The sequence below is a fragment of the Pelodiscus sinensis genome, chromosome 18 (assembly GCF_052426305.1).
Source record: "Pelodiscus sinensis isolate ZL-2025 chromosome 18, ASM5242630v1, whole genome shotgun sequence".
Taxonomy (NCBI): Eukaryota; Metazoa; Chordata; order Testudines; family Trionychidae; genus Pelodiscus; species Pelodiscus sinensis.
In genome coordinates, this window is record NC_143069.1 from 8,276,002 (window position 1) to 8,292,992 (window position 16,991).

The 16,991-nt window shown below is 55.0% G+C and overlaps 1 protein-coding gene across 2 annotated transcripts; it reads left to right on the forward strand.

Annotated features, from left to right (window-relative positions):
- The first annotated feature begins 704 nt into the window (after window positions 1-704).
- LOC102444560 (galectin-7-like) lies at window positions 705-16,253 on the forward strand. 2 transcript variants are annotated; one of them, XM_075914324.2, is made up of 4 exons: window positions 705-836; window positions 2,960-3,048; window positions 3,873-4,077; window positions 15,908-16,253. In XM_075914324.2, the coding sequence occupies exons 1-4, from the start codon at window positions 798-800 to the stop codon at window positions 16,016-16,018; spliced, it is 444 nt and encodes a 147-aa protein (XP_075770439.2). In that variant the 5' UTR covers window positions 705-797; the 3' UTR covers window positions 16,019-16,253. The 2 variants fall into 2 exon arrangements, with proteins under 2 accessions (XP_075770439.2, XP_075770438.2); XM_075914323.2 differs by lacking the exon at window positions 15,908-16,253 and adding an exon at window positions 8,725-13,012.
- Window positions 16,254-16,991: the final 738 nt, after the last annotated feature.

Consider the following 16,991-nt stretch of genomic DNA (forward strand, 5'->3'; position numbering starts at 1 on the left):
AATGTATCTAGTTCTTTTGTGAACCCTGTTAAAGTCCTGTCATTCACAATATCCTCTGGCAAGGAGTTCCACAGGTTGACTGTGTACTGTGTGAAGAAATACTTCCTCTTGTTTGTTTTAATCCTGCTACCTATTAATTTCAGTTGGTGGCCCCTAGTTCTTATGTTATGGGAACAAGTAAATAACTTTTCCTTATTCACTTTCTCCACATCAGTTATGATTTTATAAAACTCTATCATACCCCCCTTTTGACTCATCTTTTCTAGGCTGAAAAGTCCCAGTCTTTTTAATCTCTCTTCATATGGCACCTGTTCCAAACCCCTCATCATTTTTGTTGCCCTTTTCTGAACTTTTCCCCATCCCAGTATATCTTTTTTGAGATGAGGCAACCACATCTGTACACAGTGTTCCAGATGTGGGCGTACCATGGATTTATATAGAGGCAGTAAGATATTTTCTGTCTTATTCTCTATCCCTTTTTTAATGATTCCTAACAGTCTGTTTGCTTTTTTGCCTGCTGCTGCAAACTGCGAGGATGTTTTCAGAGAGCTCTTCACAATGACTCCCAGATCTCTCTGGAGTGGTCAGGTAGATCCGAGCCCAGTCACAGGCATTGCCACATTGTTGGCCTCACTGATACGGAGAGCTCTGATGCAATCCCAGGGCAGAACATGCTGCAAGACAAGCCCAGCCCAGCACCAGCCCCGCCTTGCAGGGGCCAGCCCAGCACCGTACATCAGGTGCTGCCTCTGCCTTGGGCTTTCCATCCCCAGCAACTCCTGACCTGCCTAGGGTGGATGGTAACAGCAGCCATGGCTCTGATTCCAGACAAGCTGGTGAGTTGCTGGCTCCTCCTTAGCTCTCCTGCTTCAGCAGCTGCCCATGCCTGAGATGGACAGCCAAGCAAAGGCAAGACATGGCCAGGAGTGATGGGGGGGAAATGGGGCATCCCAGGGCAGCTCTGTGCCATGTCCAGGGAGGGGCAGGGGGCTCAGCAGTGGGTGCAGGAGGGCCTAGGGCCGGAGGGGTAATGGGAAGGGAGGTGGCCGTGTAGGGAGCCATGCTCAGCAGTGGGTGCAGGAGGGCCCAGGGCCGGAGGGGTAATGGGAAGGGAGGTGGCCGTGTATGGAGCCATGCTCAGCAGTGGGTGCAGGAGGGCCCAGGGCCGGAGGGGTAATGGGAAGGGAGGTGGCCGTGTAGGGAGCCATGCTCAGCAGTGGGTGCAGGAGGGCCCAGGGCCGGAGGGGTAATGGGAAGGGAGGTGGCCGTGTATGGAGCCATGCTCAGCAGTGGGTGCAGGAGGGCCCAGGGCCGGAGGGGTAATGGGAAGGGAGGTGGCCGTGTAGGGAGCCATGCTCAGCAGTGGGTGCAGGAGGGCCCAGGGCCGGAGGGGTAATGAGAAGGGAGGTGGCCGTGTATGGAGCCATGCTCAGCAGTGGGTGCAGGAGGGCCCAGGGCCGGAGGGGGAAATGGGAAGGGAGGTGGCCGTGTAGGGAGCCATGCTCAGCAGTGGGTGCAGGAGGGCCCAGGGCCGGAGGGGTAATGGGAAGGGAGGTGGCCGTGTAGGGAGCCATGCTCAGCAGTGGGTGCAGGAGGGCCCAGGGCCGGAGGGGTAATGGGAAGGGAGGTGGCCGTGTATGGAGCCATGCTCAGCAGTGGGTGCAGGAGGGCCCAGGGCCGGAGGGGTAATGGGAAGGGAGGTGGCCGTGTAGGGAGCCATGCTCAGCAGTGGGTGCAGGAGGGCCCAGGGCCGGAGGGGTAATGAGAAGGGAGGTGGCCGTGTATGGAGCCATGCTCAGCAGTGGGTGCAGGAGGGCCCAGGGCCGGAGGGGTAATGGGAAGGGAGGTGGCCGTGTATGGAGCCATGCTCAGCAGTGGGTGCAGGAGGGCCCAGGGCCGGAGGGGGAAATGGGAAGGGAGGTGGCCGTGTAGGGAGCCATGCTCAGCAGTGGGTGCAGGAGGGCCCAGGGCCGGAGGGGTAATGGGAAGGGAGGTGGCTGTGTATGGAGCCATGCTCAGCAGTGGGTGCAGGAGGGCCCAGGGCCGGAGGGGGTAATGGGAAGGGAGGTGGCCGTGTAGGGAGCCAGGCTCAGCAGCCAGGAACTGCACAGAGCATGCTGCAGTGCGAGCAGCTGCTCTGGGTTTGGGGACTAGCTCGGGTAGCTACATGAATGGGCACGTTGGCTCGCAGACAGGCAGCGTGTTCAGAAAGCCCCACCCTCTCCAATCCCCAGAGGCACAGGTACCGACCCTACACAGAAACACACGCAGTCCTCTCCCTGCCACACACAGACCCCTCTCCTGCCTACCCACAGGAGTACAGACAAACACGGAGCGATTGGCACAGAAACCCCCGCCCCTTCTCGTCTCCAGAGGCAAACATACACACCCCATGCAGAAACACACCCAGTCTTCTCCCTCACTCAAACACACACACACACACACACACACACACACACACACACACACACACACACACACGTTCACCCAAACCCGCCCCCCATGCTCCCACACCTCCCAAAAATGACCAGACCACCCCAAATGCAGGCTCCTTTGGTTCAACCCAAGGGGTCGCTCCCATCTGAAAGGCTGCAGTGGGATAAAGTGAGCCCCTGGATTTGGCTCTGGGCCACGTGGGGGGCGGGCGGAGCCGCTGGGGGTCGGGACGTCTCTGCCAGGGTCCTTGCAGGCGGCTGAGCGAGAGTCACTGCGAGGCCGTGTCAGGGGGACACTTGGGAGATGGGCAGGTCCACAGAGCAGCCTGGGGCCCCTCCCTGGAAGGCAGAGAGAAGCAGGGGACGTGTGCAGCCAGGGATGGCTGTGCAGCCCAGCGAGGAGCTAGGAGAGGGTCTCCCAGCAGAAAGCCAGTGGCAGGGATCTCCCTGTCTCCCTCTCTCCCTCCCGCCCAGGCGTGGGTCAGTGCCCTGAGCCCTGCCCCCGCACTTTCTGTCTCTCTCAGACCATCCCGTACAGCATGGCTTTCCCAGAAGGCCTCTGGCCGCCCACGTGGGTGAAGATCCAGGGCTCGGTGCCTGAGACAAGCACAGGGTGAGTGATCAGCACGGCCGGGCACGGGCTCAGGGCTTGCCCTGCATCGCCGGGGAGGGGGACCCCCAACAAGGCAGCGAGGGGCCCTCAGTCCCTTCTGCGTGGTTCCGATGCCAGGAGCGCCACTGGGCCATTGACGGCGGCTCTCCACACACGGGCCCATCACCCCAGCCAGCCTTCCCCAGCACAGATGGGAGCAGCCTGGCAGGCAGGAGATGAGTCCTGGCTCCCCCTTCCTGGTGCATGGCCTCAGCTCAGCCTCCAGGCCCTTTGCAAACCGGGCCCTGCCAGCCGGTAGCTCTGGAGGAGGGTCCGGAACGCTGTGCACAGGCTTGGGGACGGGGACTAAGAGTGTGGGGGAGATACAGCTGCAGCACCACCTGCGAGGGGTCCCAGCTGTCAACCCCATGCCTGGGATTCCAGCTACTCTCCCACCTGCCCAGAGTCCCGGCTGCTGTCCCATGCCCAGGATCCCACCTGCTGCTCTACCTGCCAGGGGTCCCCTCTGCCAGCCCCATACCCGGGGTCCCGTCTGCCAGCCCCACCTGCCTGGGGTCCCAGCTGCTCTCCCTCCTGCCTGGAGTCCAGGCTGCCATGCCCAGGGTCCCAGCTGCTGCTGCATGCTCAGGGTCCCGGCTCTCAACCCTGCACGCTAGGACTTTGCTCCTGGCTTCAGCTGGGGCAAAAGGTGGACGGGGCAAGGGGCTGGATTTCACCCCCCCGCCCGACACATTCCCACACCACTGGGCACAGGCTGGGAGTGTGGCCCCTAAAGCGGGCTCCAGCCGCAAGCCCTGGCTCAGCCGGTGCCGTCTCCACTCCAGCTTCCAGGTGAAATTCCTCCGTGGTCAGTACAAGGAGGCCAACGTGGCCTTGCTCTTCAGCCACTGCTTCCAGGGCTCTTCCCACATCCTCCTCAACAGCCTGGTGGAGAAAAAGTGGGGCCAGGAGCAGAGGGAGGACAACAGCCCCCTCTGCAAAGGGGGCAGCTTCACACTGATGTTCACCATCACCGACAAGGAGTACCAGGTACTGGGGGGCCAGGGCCCCCTTCCCCAGCAGGGCCACAGGGCACGTGCTCCTGAGGCTGGCGGGAGGGTCGGGTCTGCTTTTCTTGTGTGCAGAGGGTTGGGGAAGGGAGGGGCTGGGGTGCCAGAGGCAGGATCTGGCTAGAAGGCACTTACCTGCAGAAACCTGAGGCAGACTGTTTGCTGCAGGCTGCTGCTGCTCCACATGGCTCCACTCTGGACATGAGAGCAGGGGGGTGGAGGTCGAGGAGGAAAGGCTTCTAACCACTGTCTCTGTGCCCAGCAAAAATTCTTAGTTCCTATTGGCCAGAAACTGAGAGATTGGCCAGTGGGAGCTAAGAGGTTTTTGCTAGGGGGCGGGAACAGCATGAGAAGTCTCCCTCCTCCCTCCCCAGCCCTCCGGAAAGGAGAGCAGCTGGCTTTTTAAAGTGTGAGCTGTTCTCTGCCTAAGGGTTCCAGCGCGGTGGCTGTGGCTCGGATCTGGTAGCCTGATGGGCCAGATGCAGCCCGCTGGCAGCCTCTTGCCCACCCTTGCCTTAACTGGATTCAGCTTCCCCTAACTGGCCAGCGGTAACCCCTGCTCAGGTCACAGGAAGGAGGCTGGCCCGACTTTGTCACAGCACGTACTAAGCAGGGTTGTAAACATGCGGGTTAAAAGGTAACCGTGCAACTGCTAAAAATCTGACCTGTTACACAGCCGCATGCTGCAGGCCCTGCATATAGAGCTTAGCTATGTTTACATTGCAGAGCCCACAGCGAAGCCTCCTTCCCAGGAGCCAGCATGAAACCTGCAGTGCAGGGTGGGGGCGCAGCTGGGCCCGCCACGAACAGGGGCTGCTGCAGTGGGCCTGGGGGTGGAGCAAATCCCTACCCGAGGTGGGCAGGGAGCTGCTCCAGCCCCTACAGGTTAACCCAGGGGTGGGCAATCATTTTTGAGGTGGAGAAGTAGCTGCAGGCTGACGTGGAAGGGGCAGGCGTAGAGCTACCCTACCGGGAGCTTTTCTAGGCCTGGGATCCCTCCCCCCATTTTCTGGCCAATGGAAAAGACCTGGAGCAGAGGGGAAGGTGCTGGGGTTCCTCCCAGGGTTGTCTGGGGTGGAGGCTTAGCATTCACAGAACATGGCTGGCAGTGGCTGGTCCTGCTGCCCGCCTGTTGCCTGGCAGGCACAAGCCAATGGGCTAGTGGGACAAGAGCTGCGAGCCCTTTCGATTGCTTCTGCTTAAAGGGCTCGCACCTGCCGGGCGACTGTCAGGACACGCAGCCCCCAGCAGGCGCGAGCCCTTGAAATAGAAGCAGTTAAAAGGGCAACGCGCTAGGGGGCCGGGCCTGGAACTGCCTCGCGGGCCAGATCCAAGCCCTAGGCGGGTCGGATCCGGCGGCTGAGAGGCTTTTGCCCTATCCATTAAGGGAGAGGTTTACCGGTTCACTGGCTAACTGTTGACATCCCTAGACTCAGCCCCTGCCACTCGAGAGAGGTTTCCCGGCTCCTTTGCTTCTCCGCCGAGGAGTGTCAGCTCAGGAGCGGGGCTGGCCCAAGTGTTTCCCATGCAATGCTGATTTGCTGACAAGGAAACGCCACCGGGAAATGCACCGACTCCAATTCAATGGAATTTGTTTTTGTTGGGGGGGGGAGGAATCGATATGAAGCATCGAAAGGTTTGGAAATGACTTTTCCGTTATGATGTTAAACAATTTCTATCATAACTCATGCCAAGAAATTATTTTAGCCCCCCAGCAAACAAAATGTTCCCATTGACCCAAAAGGAAAGTGGGCTTTTGAAAGTTTAGAGTTTTCCGGCTGAGCTGAAATGGATTTTTTTCTATCCCCAGAATGTCAGAATTCCCTGCAGTACAGAAGGGCTGTGTCTAGACTGGTAAGTTTTTCCGCAAAAGCAAGTGCTTTTGCGGAAAAACTTGCCAGCTGTCTACACTGGCCGCTTGAATTTCCGCAAGAACACTGACGATCTCATGTAAGAAATCAGTGCTTCTTGCGGAAATACTATGCTGCTCCCATTCGGGCAAAAGTCCGAAAAGTATAGACAGCTCAGATTTGTTATGGCAAAATTGGCGATCGGGGCTTTTTTGCACAAAAGCGCGTCTAGATCGGCACGGACACTTTTCCACAAAAAGTGCTTTTGCGGAAAAGCGTCCGTGCCAATCTAGACGCTCTTTTCCGCAAATGCTTTTAACGGAAAACTTTTCCATTAAAAGCATTTGCGGAAAATCATGCCAGTCTAGATGTAGCCAAATTGTTTTGACACCGTCCTTAGCCAGGAGTTCACAGTAACAATGTTTTACAGAAGGGGAAACTGAGGCATGGGACGTGACTCTCCCAAGGTCACTGAGCAGGCTAGCACGCTATTCACTTGGCCACACTGCCTCCCAGAGTCTGTTTTCATTGTGAAGCCCCTGCTTAGGCAGGGCGAGATTCCTCCCCCCCGCTCCTCCGCCTTGGGCCAGGAGTGGATGACATTGTGCGTGAGCAGGGCCCTGTTATCTGGAGGGGGAAGTGGAACTAAGATGGTGCCCAAGCCTCATGCATGCTGCGCTGCCAGGAGAACTGCCCCCTGCCTGTAGGGACGGGCCTGGCTGGGATTAATACCTGAGGGTATGTCTACACTACAAAGTTAATTCGAACTAACAGACGTTAGTTTGAATTAACTTTGATAGGTGCTACACATGCAAACCGCTAGTTCGAACTAACACCAAGTTCGAATTAACTAGTTCGAATTAAGGGGTGTGTAGCCACTTAATTCAAACTAGTGGGAGGCTAGCCCTCCCCAGCTTTCCCTGGTGGCCACTCTGGGCACCACCAGGGAAACTCTTCTGCCCCCCCTCCCGGCCCCGGAGCCCTTAAAGGGGCACGGGCTGGCTACGGTGCCCGTGCCAGGTGCAAGCTTGCCAGCACCCAGCCAGCAGACCCTGCACTTGGCACAGCACGAACCAGCCACCCGCTGCCACCCAGCCCTCCGCCTCTTCCCAGGACCAGGCTGGCGGCTCCCGGGAGCCTGCCCGGGTCCGCAAGAGGCGGGCGCCCACCTGGTCTAGTGCGGACATCGTGGACCTCATCCACGATGTCCGCACTAGGCACAGGAAAGTGGCCGTCTAGGGCAGGAGAGCTGCCAGCCTGGCCACCCAGGAGCAGGTTTGCATGAAAATCAGGGTGGTCCAGTGAGACCCCCCGACCCGAGCCCTGAGCTTACAATGGCTGTACTGGGTCAGACCAAAGGTCCATCTAGCCCAATAGACTGTCTGCCGACAGCGGCCAACACTAGGGACCCTGGAGGGGATGGACCGAAACAATGACCAAGCCATTTGTCTCGTGCCATCCATCTCCAGCCTTTCAAAAACAGAGGCCAGGGACAACATTTCTACCCCCTGGCTAATAGCACTCCATGGACCCAACCTCCATGACTTTATCTCACTTCTCTTTAAACTCTGTTGTAGTTGTAGCCTTCACAGCCTCCTGCAGCAAGGAGTTCCACAGGTTGACTATTTGCTTTGTGAAGAAGAACTTTCTGTTATTAGTTTGAAGCCTGCTACCCATTCATTTCATTTGGTGTCCTCTAGTCATTCTATTATGGGAACTAATGAAGAACTTTTCTTTATGCACCCTCTCCATACCACTCGTGCTTTTACAGATGTCTATCATATCCCCCCTCAGTCTCCTCTTTTCTAAGCTGAGAAGTCCCAGTCTCTTTAGCCTCTCTTCATATGGGACCTGTTCCAAACCCCTCATCATTTTAGTTGCCCTCCCCTCTCCCAGCCTCTCTCTTCCCCTCTTCCACCTCCTTTTCCCAGTCTCCCCAAGTTTTGTTCAATAAAGAGAGTTTCTATTTTTGAACACACGTGTCCTTTATTTTGTACATGAGGAAGGGGGGCTAGGGAGGGGTAAGTGGAAGGAGGTGAGGGAGGAATGGGGTACGAGCCCCAGATGGGGAGGACTAGGGGTGGCTCTGCGGGCTCCTCGGGGTGGAAGCTCTCCTGCAGGCCCCCGATTGACCCCTCCCCCGGATGGCAGCCTGAGGCAAGTGCAGCCGGGCTGATGGCCGAGTGCTGTGATGTGCCCAGTGTGGGCACTCAGGGCACTCCAAGTCAGGACTGCTTTGCAGGCGGGGAACCCCTGAGAACTGTCTGTCCGGGGTGGGGGTCGGGACCCTTTAAGCACAGCCCTCGGCTAGCTTGAGACAGCAGCTCCACGCTCTAAGTCCTAACCTGATGCCCTGCCGGCACTGCTTCCGGCCATCCTTAACCCCGGTTCAGGGTCCACTCAATGTGGACATGCTAGTTCGAATTAGCAAAACGCTAATTCGAACTAGTTTTTAGGTCTAGATGCACTAGTTCGAATTAGCTTAGTTCGAATTAGTGCTGTAGTGTAGACATACCCTGAGGGATCCAGCCAGACTCCTTGGGTTGCATCTCCCCTTCCACATGCTGCTGCCTCTTCCCACCCCAGCTCTCCGCCCTCAGGGGTCTGTGGGCCCCCTCCACTCACAGCTGGAGCCTGAGGTATGATGGGGAAGAGGCTCCACTTTGCAAACGTCCAATGCGCCCCGGCCATGGGCGCTGCCTGCCCTGGAGAGACATCCCAGCGCAGTGGGTCAGGAGCCCCGCCCCCTTGGTCTGACGCTGCCCGTTGCCTTCCAGGTGACTGTGAACGAGCATCATTATTTTGAGTTCCAGCACCGCCTGCCACCGGAGGACGTGCACTACCTGGAGGTACACGGCGAGGTGCAGCTGGAGGCCGTCAGCTGGGGAGGGGGCTGCTGTGACAGGAGCTGCCCCACGGAAGTGTCCTGTCCTGGAGCCTCCAGCGCATCGTAGCCTTTGGTGCCAGTTGTGCCCCCCTGCCCCAGCCGTAAGGAGGCAGCCAACGCCGAGGTCTCTGAGCTGGGCAATGTGTGGGAAGCTACAGTAGGGAGAGGCTGGTGCCATCAGAAAACCAGCCCGGGGGAAACCAGCTGCCCCTTTTCCCCAGCTCAACTCCCACCTCGAGGGCAGACTCCAACCACTTCCCTGCTCCTGCCGAGGCCACTGCATCCGGGAGAGCTTTGGTGCCAACGTTGCTTCAGAATGTGGTCAAGGTTTGGCCCCATGTGACTCACCCCAGGCCAGCCTAGAACAGAGCTTGGCTCAAATGCCGGGTCTTCAGCAGCCTCAGTGCGAGCATCACTGGCACCCAATGACTCCAGGGGGCGCTTGCAGGTGCAGGGGTCTTGCCAGAAACCTCCTATTGCCTGCTGCATTGAATAAAACTGCACAAGGCGCTTTGTCCGAGACAGAGGCCCTCAGCCTGTTTCTTTCTGAGCCGCCCCCAATAAACCAAGCAAACGCCCCTGTCCAGTCCCACAGCAGCCCTGCTTCTGCATCTCCAGGAGCAGCAGATTAAAATCCAGGGCTGGGCTTCAGGGTAACAAGCCGGGCATCCACCCAGGCCACAGAGCCCCACAAATCTAAGCTGCTCGGCTTTGGCTGAGCCTCAGTGCATCTCATGCCAGCTCTGCTGAACCCAGCTCACAGGGCTCCACCAGGCCCTGGAACAGTGTTCCCTCTAAGGGTGCGTCCACACTGCGGTGCTAGCTTGAAATAAGCCACCCAATCTGAGCTACGCAAATTGCGCAGCTTGTTTTGAGACGGTCTATTTTGAAAGTTGGCGCTGTCTATGCAGTGCCAGATTTCAAAATAGACTGTTGTTCTGACAAATCCCTTAATCCTCATGGAACGAGGTTTACTGGGCTGGCAGAGCAGCAAGCCTGTTACTTTGATTGCATTTCGAAATAACAGGTGTGCTGTCAAGATGCGGAACAGGCTATTTCAGGATATAGAATCATAGATCCATAGAGCTGGAACAGACCTCAGGAGTCATCAAGTCCAGCCCCTTGCCCCAGGCAGGACCAATCCAACTAACTGAACCCAGCCAGGGCTTTGTCAAGCAGAGACTTAAACACCTCCAGGGATGGAGATTCTACCACCTCCCTAGGGAACCCAGCCCAGTGCTTCACCACCCTCCTAGGGAAATAGTTTTTCATAATATCCAACCTAGACCTTTCCTACTGTAACTTGAGACCATTGCTCCTTGTTCTGCCATCCGTCACTACTGAGAACAGCCTCTCTCCATCCCCTTTGGAACCTTCCTTCAAGAAGTTGAAGGCTGCTATCAAATCCCCCCTCTCTCTTCTCTTCTGCAGACTAAACAAACCCAACTCCCTCAGTCTCTCCTCATAGGTCATGCGCTCCAGCCCCCTAATCATTGTGGTCACCCTCCACTAGACCCTCTCCAATGCATCCATATCCTTTCTGTAGTGGGGGCCCCAGAACTGGACACAATATTCCAGATGTGGCCTCACCAGAGTTGAATAAACGGGAATAATCACTTCTCTGGATCTGCTGGCAATGCTCCTCCTAATGCACCCCAATATGCCATTAGCCGCCTTGGCTACAAGGGCACACTGTTGACTCATATCCAGCTTCTCATCCACTGGAATCCCCAGGTCCTTTTCTGTAGAACTACTACTTAGCCATTTGGTCCCCAGCTTGTAACTATGCTTGGGATTCTTCCATCCCAAGTGCAGGACTCTACACTTGTCCTTGTTGAACCTCATCAGCTTTCTTTTGGCCCAGTCCTCTAATCTGTCCAGGTCACTCCGGACCCTATCCCTGCCCTCCAGCATATCTACCTCTCCCCCTAGCTTAGTGTCATCAGCAAACTTGCTGAGGGTGCAATCCATCCCCTCATCCACGTCATTAATAAAGATGTTGAACAAAACAGGTTCAAGAACAGATCCTTGAGGCACTCCGCTAGAAACTGACTGCCAACCTGACATCAAGCCATTGATCACTACCTGCTGGGCCTGACAGTCTAGCCAGTTTTCTGTCTACCTTACAGTCCATTTATCCAAACCATACTCCCTTAACTTGCTGGCAAGAATATTGTGGGAGACCGTATCAAAAGCCTTGCTAAAATCAAGGTACAGCACATCCACTGACTTTCCCATGTCCACAGAGCCAGTTACCTCATCATAGAAGCTAATCAGATTGGTCAGGCACAACTTGCCCTTTGTGAATCCATGTTGACCATTCCCGATCACTTTCCCCTCTTCCACGTGCTTCAAAATGGATTCCTTGAGGATCCCCTCCAGGATTTCTCCAGGGACTGAGGTAAGGTCTGTAGTTCTGTGGATTGTCCTTCTTCCCAGAAGCATCCTGAAATAGTGCCGCACTGTAGACGTACCCTAATTGTTTCCATCCATGTGTGAAATAAAGTTTGTTCCATGCACTGAGGCATGTGCGGATGTGCACCACCAGTAGCAACAGCTGGGTGGCAATGGACTCTCTCCTGGGTGGCTGCCCAAGTGCTCAGCTTTACAGGGAACACTGCCCTGGTCCCCTGAGGGAGAATGGCTGGTCTAACAGAGACCAACCACTGACCTCAGTGGACAGCTGTCAGTACTTTGCTTGGACCCAGTAGTACATCTCAACCCTGATGAATCCAGGCCTAGTTCCTGTGCAGGATCATTCGCTCTGTGCCATTCTGACAGGAAGGATCCCATTGGATTTTCCTTCTCCCAACCCCTCAGGGCCGGGTTTTCTGCAACCCAAATGTCGAGTGCCTGACATTCCGCTTCGCCCTTGGGAGCCAACTTTCAAACGCAACGAAGAGACACAACGAGGAATCTGGTGGCACTTTGGAGACTCCGGGTATATCTAGACTACACGGAGATTGCTAATGAAGCAGGGATTTAAATATCCCGCGCTTCATTAGAATAAAAATGTCTGCTGCTTTTTGCCAACGCGGCACTTTGCGGAAGGAGCGAGCCACAGCCTTCCACAGCAGCACGGCCCTGCTCAGAGTCACCGCCACCCTCCTGGAGTTTGACGTAAGTGACCTCTGAGCCCAGCGTTGGCTCCAATGGGCTGTAGGATCTGGTGCTTCAGGGCAGTGGGTTAGAGTGGCAAACAGTATGATGTTAGGTAACTGGCTTTTATTTACAATATTTTCCTTGTAAATTGTTTATTAAAGCAAGAGTCCAATTTGCCAGTCTCGGGTGGCTAACTCTCCCTGAGTTCGCTTTTCCCAGTAACACATACTTTACAGGAGTATGCAAAGTCCTTAGTATAACAGGAGACATTTCTATGATGAATTCCCAGTGCGAATTCCTATGCTGAATGCCCACACCAATGCTAATACATCTTTTTTGCATTGAGTAAATTGTTCTTCTACTGCACTGAGAACCTTTGATCCATATGCAATGGGCTTTAGAGATGTTCCTTGTTGCTGTAACGTAAGAGCTGCCATTGCTGTCTTTTGTGAGAGTGAGTTATAGGTGGAATGGCTCATTGGGTTTCAGAAAGGCCAAAGCTGGAGCTGTTACAATAGCAAGGCGCAACTGCACAAATGCCTCTTGCTCTTCAGTACCCCACTGCCATTGTTGATCTTTACGCAGCAGTCTGTATAAAGGCCTTGCCTTTTTGCTGTATCCTTCTATAATGTCTCGTGAGAAACCAACAAGACCCAAAAATGATTGTAGGATGCTCACATTGGTAGGCGCTGGTAATCTTGCTATTAGTTATCATTCATGTTAAAATTCGACACTCTCCAAAAAGGAATGAACAAACACTTGAACTATCTCACCCATTGCCAAGATAGCTTCCCCAATTATCACCTCTAATACCATTAACTCACAAACGTCCCACTCTCCCTACCTCTAATATCATCAATTCACAGACACTTACCTTCCTTCCTTCCCCCCCCCGCCCCGCATCTCCCTCCTGTTCTGCAATGTGATTTGTCCTTTTCATATGTGTTCATTTTTTTAATTGTATCCTTTGGTATATATGGTTGTGACTATTTTCTTCCACTATTTGATCTGAGGAAGTGGGTCTGGCCCACGAAAGCTCATCATCTAATAAACCATCTTGTTAGTCTTTAAAGTGCTACATTGTCCTGCATTTTGCTTCAGAACTGGAAGAGACCTCAGAAGGTCATCAAGTCCAGCCCCCTGCTCTATGCAGGACCAATCCCAACTAAATCAACCCCAATTCCAACTAAATCAATTCCAACTAAATCAGACTTTGGTAGGATTAATCAGGTAGCCAGTGTCTTGTATTTTTCCTAGGATCAGCTTTATTGCTGACAAGTTTTCCCTATGTCTATGTTGCAATCAATATAACATCGACATAGCTGACGATGTACCTTTGGTGTTCCAGGTCCTTACACATTGCTGCCACATGCTAGTGACAGATGCTGGGTGCATTCTGTAGGCCTTGCGGTACTCTAGTGAATGTTAGCTGGTGATCATCGAAAGTAAATGCAAACTTATGCTGACAAGACGGGTGGATAGGGATGGAAAAGAACGCATTTGCAATGTCCAATACTGTATACCACTGTGCTCCTGACGTTTTCAGTGCCATCACTTCTGGGAAGCTCACAACTATGGGTGCACGGGGGGCATCATGTTGTTGAAAGCCCAGTAATCCATGGTGAGCTGCCAGGTTTTCCCATCTGCTTTGTGCAACAGACACTATTGCATGGAATGAGAACTCCCTGCTCCTTTATGGCCTCTATGGTAGGTCTCATTCCCCGCTTGGCCTCCTCTGGGAATCAGTACTGCCATAGCGGTTTGGGATCTGGCCCTTCTATATTTACCACTGCCTTGATTTTCCCGCAGCTTCGCTTGCCGGTAGCAAAACCAGGTCAGTCTGATTAACAATGTCGATGATTTCTTTCTCCCACTCAAGAACCAGCAGGCCTTTACTGCTGCAATATCATATAGTGTACTGCTGGGATCACTTCTCCTTCCCTTTTTCTGCTCGGGTCATCACTCTGTTTGGCAGATCTATACTGATTTTAAACTTGGAAATGAGATCCATTCCCATTATGCCATGGCCATCCAAACTTTGCAAACCCATTGAGTGTTCATTACGGACAGTGGCTCTAGTACACAAGTTATCTCCTGTGTGAAAGGGAATAAATTCTCCTTGCCATTATATGAGATTAGAGATTTAACCTCCTTAATAGGTATCTGATAATAGGTATTCTGATATCAGGACTGTTTCTTACACACACAATACTGGCTGACGCCCCCCATCTATCAGTGCATGTTGCTTTAAAATACCGAACCTTCCCTTAATTCCACAATTGTGTGGTGGGCTACTCCCAAGTATCATTATCAATATGGCTACCACCTGAGGGTCTCAGAAGCCTCAACGGCTTCGTAACTGTGTTTCTGTTGGAACTCGATTACCACCTGTGGCTGCTGCTATTTTACCACTACCTTGCTGCTACTTGCTCTGCAGCTGACCGGATTCATACGCTGCCAGACTTCCAAACATTCCCTCTGCCAACCGTTTTTCTTTTACAAGTTGGTCCCACTTGGATAACAGTCTTATGTTTTCATAGCCCTTATTTCTTCACCAGATCCTCTGAATTCCAGACTTTGGCTCCGGCCTCTGGTTTGGGCTGTCTGGTTCAGGTGGCCCAAGCTATTATTAAAGGCTGCCAGCCAGAATAACAGCTTTTTCCTCAAGAAGTACCTCTTAGGGTGCTCAGAGGGTTGCTGTTTTTCTGAATAGGCCCTGCCCACAATGTTATCTCGGGGAAAGAAGACCCTTAATACTTGTCCAAATAATTCCGTTTGAATACAATTATCATCCATGATTACTTCATAAGGGAGTCTGGAGAACTCCTCTGAACTCATGCACTCACGCATGAGGACCCAGACTTTGTGTCTGTGACAGACATTTTAGGGCAGTCAGTCTGGGATGAGAACGGCCCAGGAAGGAGCAGCCTAAATGTTGGTCCCCGGGCCGGGGGGCTCAGCTCCTAGCCAGCAAACTGCCAGAGTGCCAGAGCAGCTCTCCAGAAGAGCTAGCCCAGCCAGAAAGCTGTGACCCCAGGCCTGGCCCAGCCTTGTGGTGAGTGACCCTGTTCCCAGCCTGGCTTCCATACGGAACCAGCCGAGTCAGGGAGAGCAGTGGGGAGAACACAGAAATGGGAGGCTGCTGAGGCTGGGTTGGCCGAATGCTGTGGGCCTGGGAGGGGACCAGAGAGGGTCCTGCTGGCTGTGTCTGGAGCTCTGTGGAGCCCAGGGCTCTGTACTGTTTAAAGGTGGGGGCCACTTTAGCAAAAAGCCTTGGATATGAGAGCCACTCTGTGGGGGTGGGGGTGGGGCTGGGGATGAGGGGTTCTGGGTGCAGGAGGGAGCTCAGGGTTGGGGCTGGGGGTTGGAATACAGGGAAAGGGGGAGGGCTCTGACTGGGGGTGCGGGCTCTGGGATGGGGCCAGTTTGGGGTGCAGAGAGGCTGCCCCAGAGCTGGAGCCAGAGGACTCCCCAACCCTCAGCCCTCTTCCTAGGGTGCCGCTAACTTTGGGGAAGGGGCCCTCTCTTCTCCGCCCTGCAGGCAGCACAGAGCCAGAGAAGAAGGTCCCCTTTCTCAGAGAGAACTAAGGGACCACATTAGGGCTGATGGGAACCCCACTGGCTCCCAGGCCTTGCGAGGAAGGACACTGGCCTGAGGTTACCAAGCTTTGCCCAGACAGATTCCACATTCCTGTCTCTCAGCCAAACTTCTGTACCCAGCCTGACCCCACAATGCAGGGAAATTACCTATTTCCAGCCTCTCACAGTTGATGGCACCCCCCGGCCTCTGTCACACAGGGCTGGTCTCGCCCAGAGGGGTCTCAGCGGGTTCCTACCGCACTGACATGAGACCTGAGCGGTATCAGAATTCTCTGCGGAATCAGCTGGGTTAGTGGCTGAGTCTTTGGGGTTCAGAGCCTCTGTTCTCCCTGTGGGGTGCCTGGCCCCTGACTGTCACCTCTGTCGTCCAGGCTGTGCCCCAGGCTCTCCCCAGATGTATCCTGCAGCCAGCCCAGCTCAGAGCCGTGGGGACAGGCGATCCCTTGTGGAGCCAAGCAGCCGGGCCAACCCTGCAGCCCTGACCCGCCAGGCAAAGCTTCTCCTGCTCTCAGTGGGGCTGTGGCGGGAGCCGCCGGCCAAGCCAGGGATTTCCATCAGACTGCTCCATGGAGGGGCAGAGCAAAGCTGGACCCTCCGCTGAGCGGCTGCCATAAAGTGTGCCCAGCCGGGGGAGAAGAGGGAAAACCCGGTGGCGGCTGTGGGGGGGACAAGCAGTTTGGGAGCCAGGAGAGCAGAAATAAACAGTGACTGAATCCTGCCGGGGGAAGGGTTTCACACGCCATTGTAAAGCAGCTGTGTGTGAGCCAAGAGCAGGTGACTAATGGTCAGAGGTCATGCTAGGAGTCTGACGTCTCAGATTCTGTTGTTCTTTCCTGCTGCCAGTAGCCTGGGGGTGGGGGTGGGGGGAGAAATACAGACCATGAGCTAGAACCGGCCCACCAAGCCATTTAAATCTAGCCCATGGCCTGCCCTGCCGGGACCGTCAGGCAGAGAGCAGCCCCACACGGCTCAAAGTAGCTGGGTGCTCCATGTGCCTCTCTGATGTGCGCGGGGGGAGTGGCTTTGTGTGCTGCCCCGCTCCCCAGCACAATCTCTCAGCTCCCATTGGCCAGAAATGGAGCAGCCAGCCACTTATGGGACTGTGGCAGGCAGGATGCCTGCTTGAAGGTCCCGCTAGGCTGCTGGCTGGGAGCCACATAGGTAAGCACCTCCAGGTCAGAGCCTGCTCCACTCCTCACCCTCCTGCCCCAAGTCACTGCCTCCTGCCAGCTCAGAATCCCCTCTTGCACCCTTCCCCCTCCCTAATTCTTTGCCCCAGGTGACCACTCAACCCCCCAATGTACCCCCCTCCTGCAGGTCACAGCTCCCTCCCAGACCCTGCTCTCAAATCCCGTGCCCAGGTCACAACCCCCTACTTCACCCAAACTCTCTCAGGCCCCACACTGCCTCATGGACCCCACCCCACAGTCCCCTACCCTGAGCTCCCTTCCCCAC